This window comes from Lissotriton helveticus, chromosome 9 (genome assembly GCF_964261635.1).
Source record: "Lissotriton helveticus chromosome 9, aLisHel1.1, whole genome shotgun sequence".
In the NCBI taxonomy this organism is placed as follows: domain Eukaryota; kingdom Metazoa; phylum Chordata; class Amphibia; order Caudata; family Salamandridae; genus Lissotriton; species Lissotriton helveticus.
In genome coordinates this window covers 243772678-243791691 of record NC_136070.1, presented here as the reverse complement: position 1 = coordinate 243791691, position 19014 = coordinate 243772678, and the positions used below count along the sequence as shown (strand labels likewise).

The following is a 19014-nucleotide window of genomic DNA, read 5'->3' as shown; positions in this document are numbered from 1 at the left end:
CTTTTTGGCAATAGTCTGTGGGTGAATTGTTCCGCGCTTCACACAAGTTGTGGGAAATTATTCGAATGTGACTATTATTACATTTATAAGTTCAAAGAAGATCACTGTGATGCTCAACCTGAAGTACTTTGAATTCATTACATCTTTTGTTGATACTGAAGGTCTAATGGATCATGCAGTGCCACACTTCGGTTTCCTTGGTCATTGTGTATTATTTAAGCTGCTTTCCTTCCTGCCTTCCATGGTACGGCATCTGATCATCAGCTACCTTTTTGTTCCCATTAGGCCACAGGCCGTTGTTGCATAGGTAACGCTAAAACTATGTGCATCATATCTAGGACAAGACAGGAAATGAATGTTGTACCATACTCAGCCCCCAAATTTTCAAGTGACAGTTCTAGATGAGTTCCAAAACATGACATCAAAGATTAAAATGTATATTATCAGTTTTACAACTGTTGTGCTCCTAAAGTAACTACATTTCTAATGTGTAATCTTTTATTTTTTTTTTACAGCTGCCGGTGCTTCAGAAATGTGGAATAACCCATATAGTATGCATAAGACAAAATATTGAAGCCAATTTTATTAAACCAAATTTTCAACAGTTATTTAGGTAAGATCATGTATGGTAGTAGTGTATAAATACTGGAGGTTGCAAAAAATTACTGGGAGCATCGCCCACTGATTTCCTCCCCTTGGATCCAATAACACACAAAGTAGTATTTCATGTTCTGAATCTGAATTTAGGCTTACACATATTATAGGTAATTTGCACAGGACAAACTTTCATAAGAGAACTGTGACCCACTTATGATCACTACAAACCCATGTGCACCCAAAAGGCACTGGAAACTGACAATGGTAACGACCAGTTACTTTATTGAAGTATCTTGTAAGTAGTCATCACGTTATTCACACATCTTAAGCTAAGAATATTCAACCTATTATTTTTGGGGAAGCAAATGTGTAGGATACTTGATTCCACGTTCCTCTTGGTCCTAAATACCTAGCAAGTTTCTGCATTTTGTATTCTGAAATGAAATGAGTAAATGGCATATCATTCAATCGCTAGCTGGTGAGTGCCAACAATGCTATTCCGTGCACCTAGGAAGACATGGTAAAATATATTTCTACTTATTATTATAGAGTTTCCCATTTAATTATCCTACCTTTCCTTCACACCCCTTCCATCTGACTTGAATACTCTGAGATTAGAAAATATGTTCCAACCTTCGCAACATGGAAACAGTTTCCAGTTGCAGATTTTATTGATTTGCCTCCTCCATGGGTGTCTCCTAGTCTCTCCTGGTTCTTGTGTGTGTTATCTACTGATGTAACTCATTATTTTTTGTTGTCTTGTAAGGTTCTCAAAAAACATGCGTTCATGATGGGTATGCAGTAGGTTAGACGCATGTAGCAGATATCCTTTTTGTTTTATAACAAAACCCACATGCTGTTGTTGAATCTGGTCCCAGAACAGACAGCTAACCAGAAACCACAAAGTCTGTGTTGTGAAAAACACAATTTTGGAAATCATTAGCATGGGTCCTTACCAACTTTCAAGCAAATTGATAATTGTGTCAAATTCTGGTTGCAAGACAAACCAATGCAGTCCTTCTGTTTGACTTTGCGTTTGGTAGATCACTCTGAAGTCTACATGAGCACGGTCAGTAGATGACTCTTGTTCTTGCATTAACCACATTTAAGGGCCGATTATGATGGCGGATTTCCCGCATCCACCGGGCCGGCGGAAGCCACCGCCGGCCCGGAGGATGCGGGAAATCCGCCGGGGAGCCCTGCAAGACCCACCGCCATATTAGGATGGCTGGTGGGTCTTCCTATCTGTCCGCCGTCTTTCCGCCGCGGGCGGATTGTGCCCGCGGCGGAAAAGCATTAACATGGCTGGCGGTGTCTATCAGAAACCGCCAGCCATATTAGGATGACAGCGGAAAGATGCCTTTACACGGCGGCATTTCCGCCGTGTAAAGGCATACGGATTTGTGTTTGGGGGCCCGTTGCGGGCCCCCAGGGGTGAAGGGGGGGTGGGGGGTGCACATGGGGGGTACCTATGGTACCCCCCTGCATTTGCCTGCACAAAGCGGCAGGCACCGCGAGGTGCCTGCCGCTTTCTGCATGCAAATGCACAACTTACTTTTTTAACATTGCGGCGGGTGCTGCTTCAAGCAGCACCCGTCGCAATGATAAAAATACAGGATGTGACCGCCAGGGTGGCGGTCACATCCTAATTAGCACGGAGGGACCGCCGCTGCCCCTGCGGACGGTCCCTCCTCCTCTAGGGTGGCGGACGGACGCAAGTCCGTCCGCCATCCTAATGAGCCCCTTAGAGTCATTCATGAGACTTCAGATTTTATATTTAATTGCGGCTTCATTAGGAACCTCAATGTAGTTCCTTCATAATCATTGAAAAGCAGTTGAATTTACTCTTTGTAGCTAAGAGGAACGCCATAATGTGAAAACAGCATTGATTTGAGTTATTGCTGTAATGGAGAATGGCAGCTAAAATTGAATTGCCAAAGTGTAAACAAGGGTTTCACACTGCACAAGCAGCTGTCAGGAGGTACTTTGCTTTCTCCAAAGAGTGTAGGAAAACGTATACATATTGAGGTGACTGTTGTGGATGGATTATCTTCAACGATGAAACTCAAAAAATTTCACATATGAGTGGGATATATAGAAATAATCAAACTGATAATCTGATACAAATGCTGTGTTATATTTGTATTTGTTGTTTGACATTGTTCCTACAAGATAGCAGTTGATGTTACTTTGTATTTCATATGGTAATTGTGCTTTTTGGGACTTCCACAACTACCCAGTGGTCCCATTAGGCATAGCCCAGCCTACAGGATTGTCTTCTGGGTGGTAAATCTGGGCCTTGTTTTAACTCCGTAACTAGCCTGCTTTTAAAAACAGCAAAAATGAGGCCGGTTGTACTGCAATATGAGAATATGAGACAAGTTAAGGTCTCTGTTGTGAACAAGAACTAAGGGGGTTTCTTTCATATTGTTAAAATAAGGAAGGCGAGCATGACCAACTGCAGAAAGTATAGCCGAACAGCAGAGACCATGTCAGTTAGCAGCTGTGAAAATGAAGCTTCAACTTCTAGTCATTTGAGTGGCTGCGGTATTAAGAGATACACTGGGTGTGGAATTAAAAACCTGTATCAACATTTACTTCTCTCTCAGGTAATCTCCATTGATGATCATAAGCACTTAGTAGTCCCACCCACCTGCGGGGATCCTGTAGCAATTCTTTCAAAGTCACATCTACTTCGCCTTACTTCAGAAAGGCCAGGAAACGTAGGTGACAGGCATGTTACATTTTTGCAGCCTTAAAAACAGGTATATTGCCAATATTTATGCTTTCCCCTTAACTTTCAGCCCTACTGCATGGCTGAAAGTTATGAAACAATAGCTCTGTGCGGCATTATAGCGATACGACAATGCATCTCCCATCAGAGCGCTCACGACTTATATTTCCAACTTCATTTTATACTATTAGAGTGCTCACAATCGCAACGTATATATGCAACTTAATTTTACGGTATATTTTCATAAGCAACATATTGTCCCTATAGCGCACGACAGTGACATGTCTACAGTAATTCTAATTACTAAACGATCAACTGTGCTGTAGAATGTCGATATACGGCCGGTAGGCAACTAAGGTTCACTAAGAAAGGTAACATAGCCATCTGCTGGAATTATACTGAAGCAAAAGATACACCGATGATGGACGGAATACAGAGCAAATCAGACATTTACCCCCAGTCAATAGATGTGGGTTAAATCTATTGTTCCTTTGCTCACCATGCCACCCCAGTTTAGACCCAGCCATAAGCAAATCGGTCTTGACCCTGTGTCTCATGGGAACAGTCCAGCTGGAACTGCCAACCCAGGTCCTCCCTGGATCGGAAACCAGCATCGTTGGACCAGTTTCGGGGCATCACCCTTCATCAGCCAGGCCAGCTTGAATCCAGTGACAGTGAGCCCGGGACTCACGCCTGGGCATATCCGGCACACTTCTACTTTAGATTGTATTTTACTCTGTAGTTTAACCCTTGAATCAGCTTGGTTTGTTCTTAACAATGTTTTATTGACCTGCATGTTTTTATGGCACATCGCCGAATAAAAGTATTTTGACTGAGTTTGCAAAGAAAATTTCAGGATGTTGGCTCCTCGTCAGCTCTACCCTCAACTTCATCAAGGGAACTAACTATGTTCAATTGACCTGCAAGACACCTATTTTCACATTCGTTAAAAAACATCGGCACTTCCTGAAGTTCATTGTAGATAAAGATCACTATCAATACAAGGTCCTTCCTTTCAGACTAGTCTGCACCGTGAACTTTTTCCAGTTGCATGCGGTTGTAGCAGCCCACCTCGGGAAAATGAGGATTTTAAACTATCCATATCTTGACAACTGGCTCACTGAGCCATCTTCCTATGAGCAAGCAAGCCAGCATTATAACCTAATCGTCATAACTCTCAATCGACTAGGTCTGCACTTGAATCACGACAAGTCCATCTCAACACCAATTCAATCACTGCATTACCTGGCTGCAGTTCTACACCTACTACACACAAGAGTGTGTCCTTCGGAGGAGAGACCATTATCCATCAGAAATTTCACAATCTGAAGAAAACATCCCATCCAACAGTGAGACAAGTCTCTTCTCTCCTAGTTCAATGGTGTTGTGCATCTTCATAGTCCTGTATGCACATCTTTTCTCCAACAGTGCCTGGGAGATCAAACCTCGGTAAGATGGAAAGACAGAGTGTTTCTGACTACTCATGCGAAACAATCGCTCAAATGTCGGTGCCACTAATATATTCTTGCCCAAACAATAGTGATGGATACCTCCTTGACAGGTTGGGGTTGCTCATATGGGTCATCTTCAGATTCAAGGCCTGCAGTCTTTGAGGGAACAGTCTAACCCCGGGGTCTCCAACCGGTCGATCGCGAGCTACCGGTAGCTCGCAGAGACCCCCGGAGTAGCTTGTGTAGCCCTTCAGTAGTATTTGGTGGTATTTTGGGCTATTAGCCTTTCTGGCTCCATTTGCCCGCCCTCACCCAAACCAGCCGCTCGGATTGGAGCTAAGCTGGGGTGGGGGCGGGCGAAGAGGACGACGCTCCTCTCCTGGAGCTGCAGACTCCTCTCGTGAGAGTCTGACTCTTGTGACGTCATCGTGTACTGAAAACGCACTGGCATCGCACTGTCTGCCATTGTGCGACGGGTGCCAGCGCGGAGCAGTAGGAGACGTGACTTCCACCGCCAGAAGCAGCCAGGAGATGTGCCTTCCAACGCCAGGAGACGTGCCTTCCACCGCAGGTAAGCTCAATGGTGGAATTAGGGATCCCGTGTGATGGATGGCTGACAAGGCGTCAGAGAGCGCTGGTGGAACAGAGGGCAGAAAGGCACAAAAAACGAGTGGAACAGAGGGCAGAAGGGCACAAAAAACAAAGCAAAACGAGTGGAACAGAGTGCAGAAAGGCCCAAAAAACGAGTGGAACAGAGGGCAGAAAGGCCCAAAAAACGAGTGGAACAGAGGGCTGAAGTGCACAAAAAACGAACGAAAAATGAGTGGAACAGAGGGCAGAAGGGCACAAAAAACTAGGGAAAAACGAGTGGTACAGAGGGCAGAAAGGCACCAAAAAACGAGTGGAACAGAGGGCAGAGAGGCCCAAAAAACGAGGGAAGAACGAGTAGAACAGAAGGCAAAAGGGGTAAAAAAAACAAGGGAAAAACGAGTGGCCTTTAGGTGTTCTATGGAACTCTTAAGTCAGGCCTGTCTCGGGTATTTTGTTCAAACCACAGTATGTGTTCTGATGAAATTAGGCTTAAAGTCAATGAAACTGGGCGTGGGGGGGTCTCTCGGAAAAATGCGCGAGTTGCTTCGGGTTCAGTAGCTCACGGCGATTTTCACTGGCCAGAAGTAGCTCTGACTACACAAAAGGTTGGAGACTCCTGGTCTAACCACATCAACCTTCTGGAACTGAGGGCAGTACACCTAGCCATGAAGGCTTTCCTCTGGTCGTTCAAAATAGGCGATCATCTTGATCAGATGGACATCACAACAACCAGGCATTATCTGAACAATCAGGGAGGAACAAGATCCAGCACTCTGATCCTAGGAGTTCAAACCATCTAGAAGTGGCCCATCCCCACAGATCTTAAGATTACTCCAGTATTGGAACTTTCATAGATTCCCATAGCTTGTATCATTCCCCGTCGTCGGAATGGGAGCCTCAGTAAATAAAAAATAACATAGTAGTAGGTACAAAAGTGAAAGAAGGACCTAGGCCTCATCTCATTTTGTAGCATATCCACCTATTTTTGTAAAAAAAAAAAAAAAAAACATGTAACGACCAATCAGATTAGCCTCACCCCATAGAACCTTCCTGAGAGCGCCTCAGAGCTTAGATTTTCTACCGCACGGTGTGCTAAGGGAGTCTCCACTGAGCTCTGCTCAGATTTCTCTTCAACTTTGGATTTTATCTGTTTTTCTCTACAGTTCTCTTCAGGATGTCAGACAAGGAGAAGAAAGCTTTATTTAAAGCCTGTGCTACTTGTTCTTAGAAGAGGCTTTATGTGGAGGACAAGCATAATGACTGCATTTATTGCTTGTACCCTGACCACAAGGTCACTGACTGTAAGATTTGTCGGACGTTCTCTTCCAAGACCCTGAGAGACTGCGAAGGATGTTTACTGACCTGGTTGCAGAAGCTGAAGTCACGAAAGGAAGAAATATCCGGTGACAGTGATGATACCTCCTCAGCAACATCTTCAAGGAGGTATAGAAAGAGGGGTAGGTGTTCCCCTTCAACTTCAGCTGACCCCCCTGCTAATGCCTTACAAAAGACCTCTGATAGGTCTGACAGGCCCAGTCCCATAAAATCTCCTCACCGAGGTGTAAAGGAGAGGGAGGGACTAGTTCCTGAGGTACTTTCAACTCAGAAGGCAAGTCTTGGTCCTTCTGTTTCACCTTGACCATCTGACAAGCCAAAGCTGTTAAAAAACCCAGCTTCGGTGCCTCAAGAAGGAAAATCTGACAGGAAAATCCGTCCCTCGACGGCGACAACATCCGGTATGTCGACGACGGCATTTAAAATTCACATGACGTCGATTTCAGCTCAGTCGACCGGCGCGTTGAAGAGAGCTTCGCCAACGACGACTTCGATGACATCGTCGACGCTACAGGTACCAGTTACAATGTCGTGGATGAGGATGACTACGTCGACGAGGAGGACTGCAACGATGGTGTCGATGACTAAGACGACGTCGACTACGACGATGTCGACATCCACAATGGTACTGACGACGAGCTCGTCAACGTTACCATCGACTATCATATCATCGTCGTCGACGATTCACTCTTCATCGACGATTCCTCCTCCGACGACCTTGTCGACTATCTCGTCGACGATACAGAAAGTGCAATTCTCAATAAAAATACACCAAATTACTCTAGAAATGACATCTCCTCGGCGAGTGACACCATTACCTCCGGCACTTCTTCTGGATGAGGAATTTTCAGATGAGGATGAGGGTCCTTATGGGGATGCATACAGTCCATCCCTACTACAAGTAAAATACCAGGACTTAGACTCTGAAGACTATTATATTGACCAGCAGCAATAACTGCCACAAGCTAGACCTCAAGAACAGTTGCAGCAGGGTATGGTGGCCATGCCCTCTTCACTTATTAGTGAGCTTCATGTCATGTTGTTGGATTATAAGAGGAGATTTCCATCACAATCCTCTGAACAATAATCAATACAGGTGCCTTCTCCGCGACCTCCAACATATTCTTCTGACACGGTAGCTCCTCAACTATCTCAACCTACGGAGCCGGAGCCAATTGAACATAACCAAAATGTCGTCACAGTACATGATGATGACCAGAACATCGACCAGGTCCTGAATCCAGATAAGGAGTGTGACGATTAAGTTATCCCTGATCCTGCTTCACCATCACCGGATCCTATAGGTTCCCCTCCAGCGGACATCAGAGGTTTCCATAATCTGATGGAAACGCTTCCAAACAATTTGATCTTCCCATTCCGACTGTACAATCTGAATATTTCCTTTACGATTTTAAGAAGCCTTACAGAAAGTCTGTCCGTTCAATCCCGATTGTGGAACATATATGGAGTGAGGGGATAAAGGTAATGCAGTCTCCAGCTACTGTCATCCCTGTTCTCCGGCGACTGGAGAAGAAATACAAGGCTCCAGAGGATGGTCCTGCTTGCCTGGTTGGTCAACCGAAGCCGGACTCAGTTATCTCTCAGGCGGCCCAAAAGAAGTCAAAGAATCCGTTGGCGCCCCTTACCACACCACCGGATAAGGAGGGTAGTTATCTAGATAATGTGGGAAAGAGGTTTTCCTCCATGTCCAGCATCCTTGTAAGGGCTGCCAATGCATTAGCAATTTTGGGACGATATGATCGCCAAATGTGGTGCTGTAGCGATTCTGTGGGGTGCCAGGAAAGGAAGGGGAACTACAGCATGTGTGATGTATATCAGACGAAGCCGCATCCGTAAACCGCCACCAGAGGGAGCCTGGCGCATGTGGAACTACAGGTCCCAGAGGCGCAGTGCGAACAGCCTCGGAAGCGCCGTGTCTACAAAGCGCTTCCGAGGTCGCTGCTCTGGGCTTGTCAATCCGGATCCCGTTTGAGTAAGCGACGGAGCCATCTCCTGTTCCCCTGAGTAGTATTCAGGTACTTTGATTCTGTTTCACCGGCCTCGACCGGAACAGCCTTTTTTGTGTGCTGCAGTTGCAGAGACTTATTTCTACGTCCAGTTGTGTTTGCGAGTCCCCGCATTTTAAGACGGGCTGTCTCGCTATTCTGTGACGTTTGTGAGACCCGCGCAGGAGCGCGTTGTCGTCTCCGTCACTGGAGTACTTTCTTGTGGGATACTATTTCATGGACCCTGACGTGCCGGTACCGGTACGTGCTGTATGAAGAGGCCCCTTGCTGATTTTGCCTTTCTTTGTTTTTTCCCTTGCTGATTTTGCCTTTATGGGATTCCCTTGCTGATTTTGGACTCCTGATATTTATCCTTGCTGATTTTGAGGAGGTCGTTCGATAACCACACGGATTATTTTGCTGCTACTTGGATTGATTCACGAGAGAGACTTTCTTGAGCTCTAGTCCTCCACAGTAGTTAGTATTTTTATAACTGAATGTTTGATTCTTTAATTCATGTGAGTTGATGGGTCCCTAACTAATGGTTTCTTGTTCTTTCTTTATCTGCAGTACTACTGGGGGTTCTTAGAGACCTGCGTGAGTGTGGGTGGACGACATACCGAATATACGTTCAGAAGCCTCTCTGGAACAGCCTTTATTATTTTATCCACTTCCCTTTTCCCCAGGGGGCATAAATACATAGTTGTGTTTGTTTTACACTGTGTGTTGTGCGTTCTGGAGAGGAGGGGGGCTTATCGTCTATCCATCGTCCCTGCTGACATCTCTCAGAGGTTAGTGGTATATAGCCATTGACATCGTGACAGATTGACAAGCCCACGATTTCCTTCAGCCCGAGCGATGGATACGAATACTGTGTTGGCTTCGTTGTTGGAGAGTTTATCTGCTCTCCAGCAGGAAGTGCATGCCACACGACAGGAGAACCATGACCTAAGAAATGAAGTGGGTTCACTTAGACGTGAGGTGGCTGGCATTGTCAGGAAAGGGAAGAGTTATATCGGAGAAGGAACGCTTCCCCCTCCCTCTCAAGCCCCGGATGGGGCATCTATGGGGGGTGGGTTCTTTACTCCTCAGCCCACCAGTCCCTCCTCTCTAGGTCCTGTTCCCACAGTCCATGTTATTCAGAACCCTGGTATACCCTTAGCACCTCCTGAGCGTTTCTATGGGGACACCAAGAAATTTGAAACATTTCTAAACCAGTGTAGGCTCCATTTCCTTTGCAAACCTACCATTTTCGTGGATGATGCATCAAAAACTTCGTTCATGATGTCATATATGGGGGGCAATGCTGCAAGTTGGACTATACCTTTGATGGAAAGGAATGACCCAGTCCTACACAACTTCCAAGATTTCTGTATTGAGATGAGGAAACTGTTCGACCGGAAAACACATATGCTGTCCCTCGACCGTGAATTGATTACTCTTCGTCAAGGGTCACAGGACTTGTTGACATATATTACCACCTTTAATCGGCTAGTCGTGGAAACAGAATGGCCTCCCGAGAAACTAACCACTTTGTTCTACCAAGGATTACGTGGGGAGTTAAAGGACGTTCTCTCACAAGTGGTTCAATTGCCCAAAACATGTGAAGAGATGATCGATCTTGCTGTACAGCTTGACCACAGAGTACAAGATAGAAAAGGAGACAAAAATCGAGGGGAAACACGTTCCTATTTTCCAAAGCCTCGTCCTCCTCCAGAGGACTATTCCAAACATGGGACAGGAGTAGAGCCCATGCAGATTGGGGGAGTTCGGGGCCCTCTGACCCTTGAAGAAAGAGAGAAAAGACGCCTACAAAAGTTGTGTCACTACTGTGGGAAAAGTGCCCATTTAATTAGAGAATGTCGAGCTAGGGGGAAAACGTCGAACCCTAGTATGGGCCCCCGAAGACAAGTCGCAGTAACACAGGAGTCGGAAAACTGAAGAGCCCAAGTCCGGACGGGGTCTCCGTCTTGGGTTTCGAAGAGGAAGAAAAGATCCCTTTGTACCTTGCCAATACCATGCAAACTTCAGTGGCTCACATGAACATTAACGTTTCTTTGAGAATTACTGAGGACACGTCCCTTACAGTGTCTGCTTTATTGGACTCTGGGGCCACAGGGAATTTCATCGATTAACAGTATGCATGGAGGATGGGCGTTCCCTATGAGAAGAAAAGAATTCCAGAAATGGTGAAAGCAGTGGATGGAAAGGCATTGACGTCTGGACCTGTTAGGTTTCACACTGTACCTCTGACTATGTTTATCGGTGCGAATCATTATGAAACCATACAATTTGATATTATTGATGCTCCCCAGTTTCGCCTGATTCTTGGTATGCCCTGGTTAACCTTACATGATCCAGTCGTTAAATGGTCAGAACGTTCAGTATCTTTAACATCCCTATACTGCAGAGAACATTGCAACCCTCCATATGCCACCAAAGAAACCAACGAAACACAGGCGACTCTTCTTGCCCAGGAATGTACAAAAGGAATGTACTGCTGTGCCACCGCTCTTCCTGGAACGTACTTGGATTATCAGGATGTCTTCGACAAACGAAAAGCAACCCAGTTACCACCTCACAGACCTTACGATTGTTGTATTGATCTTGTTCCAGGGGCGGATATTCCCTGCAGTCGAGTGTACGCCCTCACAGAGCCTGAAACACGTTACTTGAAAACATATTTGGAGGAAAATCTTGCCTCGGGGTTTATTTGTCACTCCACTTCCCCTGCTTCATCTCCGCTCTTCTTTATTTCGAAGAAGGATTGTGACGAACTCCGAACGTGTATAGACTATAGGTCTATAAATAAGGTGACTGTAAAAAATAGATACCCTTTGCCCCTTATACCAGTGCTTTTGGATCATCTTCGAGGGGCTCATGTGTTCACCAAACTGGACCTTCGAGGAGCTTATCACCTGGTCCGAGTAAAACCAGGTGATGAGTGGAAAACCGCCTTTCGTACAAAGTTTGGTTTATATGAATACCAAGTGACGCCTTTCGGGCTATGCAACGTTCCTGCTGCCTTCCAGTACTTCATGGATGAAGTACTACGAGGACTCCTGGAAACCATCTGCATCGTATATATCTATGATATCCTGGTCTATTCCCGCAATCCACAAGAACACGTTTGCCATGTCAAAACGGTCCTGGATCGCCTTCGTGTACATTCCCTCTTTGCCAAATTAGACAAATGCCTGTTTCATGTCACCGAAGTGGCTTTTCTGGGATATGTCATCAATGCCCAGGGATTCCAGATGGACATGAGTAAAGTAGAAGCTATAACCCAGTGGAAAGCCCCTAACATGTCAAGTTTGTGCAAAGTTTCCTGGGGTTTGCTAATTATTACAGGCGATTCATTAAAGACTTTTCTCGCATCATCACTCCTATATCAAGATTGTTGAGAAAGAACATGCGGTTCGGCTGGACTCCAGAGGCGAATCAAGCTTTTGAAACATTGAAAACACGTTTCACCCAAGCACCCATTCTGCGTCATCCAGATCCCAATTTGCCGTTTGTGGTGGAGACAGACGCCTCACAGTACACGTTGGGAGGGGTCTTGTCCCAACGACATCCAGATACGGGACAACTACATCCGGTGGCTTTCTATTCCAGAAAACTTACGCCATGTGAGGTGAACTACTCTATCACAGACAAAGAATTGTTGGCTATTAAACGAGCATGTGAAGAATGGAGGCATTACTTGTTGGGAGCTCTTCATACGGTTGAGATGTATACAGATCACAGAAACCTTTTATTTCTCAAAACTGCAAGAGCATTAACACCAAGACAATTGAGGTGGTCACTCTTTTTCTCGGATTATGATTTTATCATCAAATTCAGACCCGGACCCCAAAACGGCAAGGCTGATGCTCTATCCCGCAGGGTCGACCTCATGGAACCTTCTCAGGAACTTGATACAGTTCCTCCTACTATCCTTTCTCCCTCTGCTTTTCCGGAGTCGACGCTGGCGTTTGTAATGACACAAGACTTCCTAGAAGACGTAAGAGTCGCTGTGTCTGGGATTGATACCGCTTCTTGGATACAAGAAGATCCTGTCCACAGAAGTACCAAGGAGGATCTGTTGTATCATTATCAAGCTCTATACGTCCCTCTGAGAACGCTCCAGGAACAAATCTTGTCTTGGTTCCATGATTCTCCATTGGGAGGCCATCTGGGGGAGTATAAGACCATTGCCGGTATTGAACGCTCCTTTTGGTGGCCCTCATTACGAAAAGATGTCAAAGACTACGTAAAGAATTGTGCTGTCTGTGCACAAAGTAAAACCAGCCATTCTAAACCTGTGGGGTTATTACGTCCCATCCCGATTCCCCCTTCTCCCTGGCATACAGTGTCGATGGATTTTATCTTTGAAATGCCCCCTTGTGAGAACTATACCACTATCTTGGTGTTAATTGATCATTTGACAAAAATGGGACATTTCATTCCCCTGAAAAAGTTGCCTTTCTCCTCTGAATTGGCTATGGTGTTTCTCCAACATGTGGTGAGAGCACATGGAATACCCAGAGTTCTAATCACTGACCGGGGATCCCAATTCACCTCACGCTTTTGGAAAGCTCTCTGTCAGGCGTTGCAAATAGAAGCTCGGTTGTCTACCAGTTTCCATCCCCAGACAGATGGTAAAACCGAACGACTTAACCAGTCCCTTGAACAGTACCTACGATGCTTCGCCCTGCAGAACTCGGATGATTGGTTCCCTTTGGTGTGGATGGCGGAATTCGCCTATAATAACGCAGAACACTCCACGTTAGGGTGCTCACCTTTCTTTTGTTTATATGGGTTCCATCCTGATATGCTCCCCTTTGAATGGCCAGTCCCCTCCACTCACCCTTCCATTCAGGAGCATCATGCTCACCTGCGAGCTGTGTTGATTGACGCTAGACGTCAGTTGGCTCTTTCTCAGGCGGCTCAGAAACGGTGTGCTGATCGGAAACGGGCCCCTGAACCCGAGTACAAGGTGGGGGATATAAGGTCTGGTTATCCACGAAGAACCTGCGTTTGAAAGGAAGGGGTAAGCTGGCTCCCAAGTATATAGGACCCTATGGGATTGAGGGGTTAGTAAACCCTGTGGCTGTCCGTTTGTTGCTCCCCCTTTCTTGGCGGCTCCACCCCGTGTTTCATGTGTCCCTACTTCGGCCCTGTCGGGTGGGTATGCGTCTTCCTTTACGACCTGGCCCCATTGTTATTGACGGTGATGAGGAGTATGAGGTGGAGGAGATTTTGGATTCCCGTCTGTCCCGTGGGAGGTTGCAGTACCTGGTAGCATGGAAAGGGTTTGGGGTGGAGGACAGGACCTGGGAACCTTCAGCTAACGTGCATTGCCCTTTGTTGGTGGCTCAGTTTCATGCTGCGAATCCTGGCAGGCCTGGTCGACCGCCGGGACGTCGGTCCTCGAGAGGGGGCTCTGTAGCGATTCTGTGGGGTGCCAGGAAAGGAAGGGGAACTACAGCATGTGTGATGTATATCAGACGAAGCCGCATCCGTAAACCGCCACCAGAGGGAGCCTGGCGCATGTGAAACTACAGGTCCCAGAGGCGCAGTGCGAACAGCCTCGGAAGCGCCATGTCTACAAAGCGCTTCCGAGGTCGCTGCTCTGGGCTTGTCAATCCGGATCCCGTTTGAGTAAGCGACGGAGCCATCTCCTGTTCCCCTGAGTAGTATTCAGGTACTTTGATTCTGTTTCACCGGCCTCGACCGGAACAGCCTTTTTTGTGTGCTGCAGTTGCAGAGACTTGTTTCTACGTCCAGTTGTGTTTGCGAGTCCCCGCATTTTAAGACGGGCTGTCTCGCTATTCTGTGACGTTTGTGAGACCCGCGCAGGAGCGCGTTGTTGTCTCCGTCACTGGAGTACTTTCTTGTGGGATACTATTTCATGGACCCTGACGTGCCGGTACCGGTACGTGCTGTATGAAGAGGCCCCTTGCTGATTTTGCCTTTCTTTGTTTTTTCCCTTGCTGATTTTGCCTTTATGGGATTCCCTTGCTGATTTTGGACTCCTGATATTTATCCTTGCTGATTTTGAGGAGGTCGTTCGATAACCACACAGATTATTTTGCTGCTACTTGGATTGATTCACGAGAGAGACTTTCTTGAGCTCTAGTCCTCCACAGTAGTTAGTATTTTTATAACTGAATGTTTGATTCTTTAATTCATGTGAGTTGATGGGTCCCTAACCAATGGTTTCTTGTTCTTTGTTTATCTGCAGTACTACTGGGGGTTCTTAGAGACCTGCGTGAGTGTGGGTGGACGACATACCGAATATACGTTCAGAAGCCTCTCTGGAACAGCCTTTATTATGTTATCCACTTCCCTTTTCCCCAGGGGGCATAAATACATAGTTGTGTTTGTTTTACACTGTGTGTTGTGCGTTCTGGAGAGGAGGGGGGCTTATCGTCTATCCATCGTCCCTGCTGACATCTCTCAGAGATTAGTGGTATATAGCCATTAACATCGTGACAGGTGCGACTTCGCCACCTATATGGAGCAGCTACCAGATGGTTCTAAGGCTGATGCAAAGAAGATCCTGGAGGAAGGAGAGCGGTCTTCTTCAGAAATCATTGATTGCGCAATGCCACCACTGCTTTCCGCTCTTTGGCGGGTGCTGCTGTCCTTAGACAGGGTTGGCTTCGGTCCACCTGGTTTTGCCCAGAAGTTCAGAATAAAATCTTAGATCTTCCATTTGATGGGGAAATGCTTTTTGGAAAGCATGTGGACGACACGCTGCAAGATATTAAGGACACCGAAACGGCAAGGTCCCTTGGGACTTTGCAATACCGCAGAGTACCTTTCCGTGGAGCAATAGTGAGAGGTTTTTCTACGTACAGAGGAGGATACCAACAGCAGCGCTACTCCTATTCGCAGCAATCACAATCGTACAGACCTCAGTACTCTCAACGCCAGAGCCAGTCGGCGTCTTTCTCTCGCCAGCCTTCAAGAGGACGACCGGGGCATCAGGGGAAAGTTGTCTAGTGTTCCTCAACCCCCTGTAACACCAGTGGGGCCAGGATATCCCAATGCCTCCGCAGCTGGGAGATCATAACATCGGATCGGTGGGTCCTCAATATCATTCAGTTTGGACACACACTAGAGTTTAAGCACCTTCCACCTTCAAGAGCCCCTCGCGCCACCGAATCAAAACATTTACACCTTCTACTTCTCGAAGCTCATCAACTGCTTCTCAAAGGAGCGATAGAACCAGTACCTCTATCCCAACGAGGCAAGGGATTCCATTACCGATTTTTCCTGGTTCACAAGACAATAGAAAAATGGCGCCCAATCTTAGACCTGAGGGAGCTCAACACCTATCTCATAAAACTCTTGTTTCGGATGGTACCCCTTCAGGACACCTTGCGTCTTCTAAATCCAGGAGATTACATGGTGACTCTGGATCTCGAGGACGCATACTTCCATGTTCCTATCCACCCAGCCCACAGGAAATTTCTACGCTTTACAGTTGCCAAGAGCCACTTTCAATTCAAGGTCCTACCTTTCGTATTCAGATCCGCGCCGCGGATTTTCACAAAGGTATTGGCCCCAGTTGCAGCGTTTCTTAGAAGACAGTCACTGCAGGTTTTTCCTTACCTAGAGGTTTGGTTGATAAAAGCACCATCTTCTCAGGCAACTTCAAGAGCAGTCAAAAGTTGCATTCAGCTTTTCAATCATCTGGGTCTTCAACTCGACAAGGACAAGTCAGTCCTTCATCCTTCCAGATCAGGCAAGTTTCTGCGGGCCATTCTAGATGCAACTTGTTGCAAGGCTTTTCCATCAGAAGAAAGACAGAAAAAGCTGGTTTCTTCCGCCCATCGAGTACAAACAATACGGTTTCTGTCTGTTCGCCTATACAAATCTCTCCTAGGATCAATCTCATCTCGTATTCCCTTAATTCCGCATTGCAGGCTTCGTATGTGCCCGCTACAGGGACAAATGAACATGCAATGGTGCCAAGCGGAAGGCTCGTTTGACAACAAGATAATCGTTACTCCTCTTATGAAAGAGGCGGTCAGCTGGTGGATGATCAAAGGCAATATCTCAAAGGGTCTCTCTTTCACAGCTACTCCAGCTCCTTTGATACTGACCACGGAAGCCTCTCTAGAAGGCTGGGGGGCGGTCTTGCAAGACCTTTAAGTAAGCGACCACTGGAAACCCGAACAACGCACTCTCCATCTCAATCTTCTTAAGCTCAAGGCGATTTGTCTGGCTTTACAGGCTTTCCTCCCGAGAATACAGAATTCCACCGTCCTGGTCTATACAGACAACACGACGGCCATGCACTATGTGAACAAACAGAGTGGAACGAGGTCTCAGCTACTTTCCAAGGAGGCCCAAGAGATTTGGAGATGCGTGATTCTTCACAAGATCACTCTTTCGGCGAAACATCTCCCGGGTAGCCTCAACACGACAGCAGATACATTGAGTCATTTAAAGTCAGTCTGTCACGAGTGGGAATTGGATCAGGACTCTCTCTCTCTCTTTCTCTCTCTTTCTCTCTCTTTCTCTCTCTTTCTCTCTCTTTCTCTCTCTTTCTCTCTCTCTCTTTCTCTCTCTCTCTCTCCAGCGGAGGGGTCACTTCATTCCTTGGATGTCCAGAGATGTTTGAAATTCTATCTTCAGCGTACCAAGGATTTCAGGAAATCTACTCAACTCTTTGTTGCTTTCAGTGCACCTCGCAAAGGGTTTCCTCTTTCAAACAAGGAGTTTCACGTTGGATTGAACAGTGCAATCCACTACTGCCACCAAGCAGCTGGTAAGCCACTAGAAGGACGTGTCCGAGCGCACTCCACAAGATCAGTTTCATAGTCTGCTGCTCTTTTCCCTGGAGTTCCTATCAAGGACATTTGCAGGGCAGATACATGGAGCAGTGCCCATACTTTCACGAAGCACTACTGCTTGGACTCTTACACACGGAGTGAGGCGGCAGTGGGACAAGCAGTCCTGAGGAACCTCTGGATATGCTACAAAATGAGATGAGGCCTAGTCCTTTCTTTCTCTTTTGTACCTACTGCTATGTTATTTTTTATTTACCGAGGCTCCCATTCCGACGACGGGGAATGATACAAGCTATGGGAATCTATGAAAGTTACCAATACTGGAGAATCAAAGTCACAGGTAAGTAACTTGTTTTCTTACAGTGGTCCATCTTCCAGGAACCCGGAAAGCTCAGGTGGACACTCTTAGTTATTCAAGAAAATCACGAGTGGGTTCTAAACTACGCCATACTTCAGAACACCTTTAGACTGGGGGTTTCCCCAAATAAATCTTTTTGCAGACAGAAAATCCAGAAAATGCACAGGCTTTGCATTGAGGTTCCACCAACCGGGCACACTTGTGAATGCCCTGTGGATCAATTGGTCAAGCAAATTTCTTTGCACATTTCCTCTAATTCCCTTCCTGCTGACATTGATCATCAAGTTCTCTCACTATAAAGCCAGGATAATTCTCATTGCTCTGGAGTGGCCTTAGCAGTGATGGTACACGGTTCTCCTTCACCTCTTGGAGTGTCCACACAGGAAGCTGCTGTGCAGACCGGATCTTCTTTAGAAGTGTTGCCCCAGATTCAACATCCCAACCTTGCCTCCCTGAATTTCACTGCATGGCTCCTGAACTCATACAGTATACCACCTAAACCTTCCTCAGGAATACATGAATGTGCTAAGAGAAGCCAAGAGACCATATATTAGGACTTCCTATTCCTTCAAATGAAAGAGAGTATGCATCTGGTGTTCTCAGAACAATGTCAATCCTCTTACTTGTTGTGAAGAGGCTATGCTGCCATATCTCTCCATCTCGCTGAAGTGAAATTGAATGTTCGAGGCATGTGGGCTGCTAAATTCATATCTATTGCATAGATCGCCGCCTAGTGTTGGGTCCGGATGATTGCACATTGTTGTCCTGGAAGAGTCTTCGAAGTATCACGAGATAGGTGGCTCCTCCCCTGGACTACAGTGCGCATGGGCATCGACTCCATCCCCAGATTGTTTTTTTCCGCCATTGGGTTCGGATGTGATTTCGACGTCTCCTGTCGGAATCGATAAAAAACAGTTCTCTGAAGGCCAAAAGGCTTTCTAACCTCGTCGGTATTGTTGGCGTTCGATTCTCGTGTATACTCCAACTCTTCGAGTCGGTTTTCTGGGGAGTCGTGTGACTCTTCGGTCATCGAGGCCCTTTGACACAGCAAGACCCCGACGAAACTACAATGGAACAAAGTCCGTTCAAAAATTGTCCGGTGTGCGGTTCGAAGTACCCACACATCGACGTGCATCCTGTATGCAACAAGTGCCTG

At 46.4% G+C, this 19014-nt stretch overlaps 1 protein-coding gene across 1 annotated transcript in view; it reads left to right on the top strand.

Annotated features, from left to right (window-relative positions):
* The window catches only part of STYX (serine/threonine/tyrosine interacting protein), a 432400-nt gene that overhangs the window by 230679 nt on the left and 182707 nt on the right, over positions 1 to 19014 (top strand). Inside the window, exon 4 of the mRNA XM_078659834.1 lies at positions 516 to 613. Coding sequence (XP_078515960.1) covers positions 516 to 613 — 98 coding nt within the window. The remainder of the gene's footprint in view (positions 1 to 515; positions 614 to 19014) is intronic.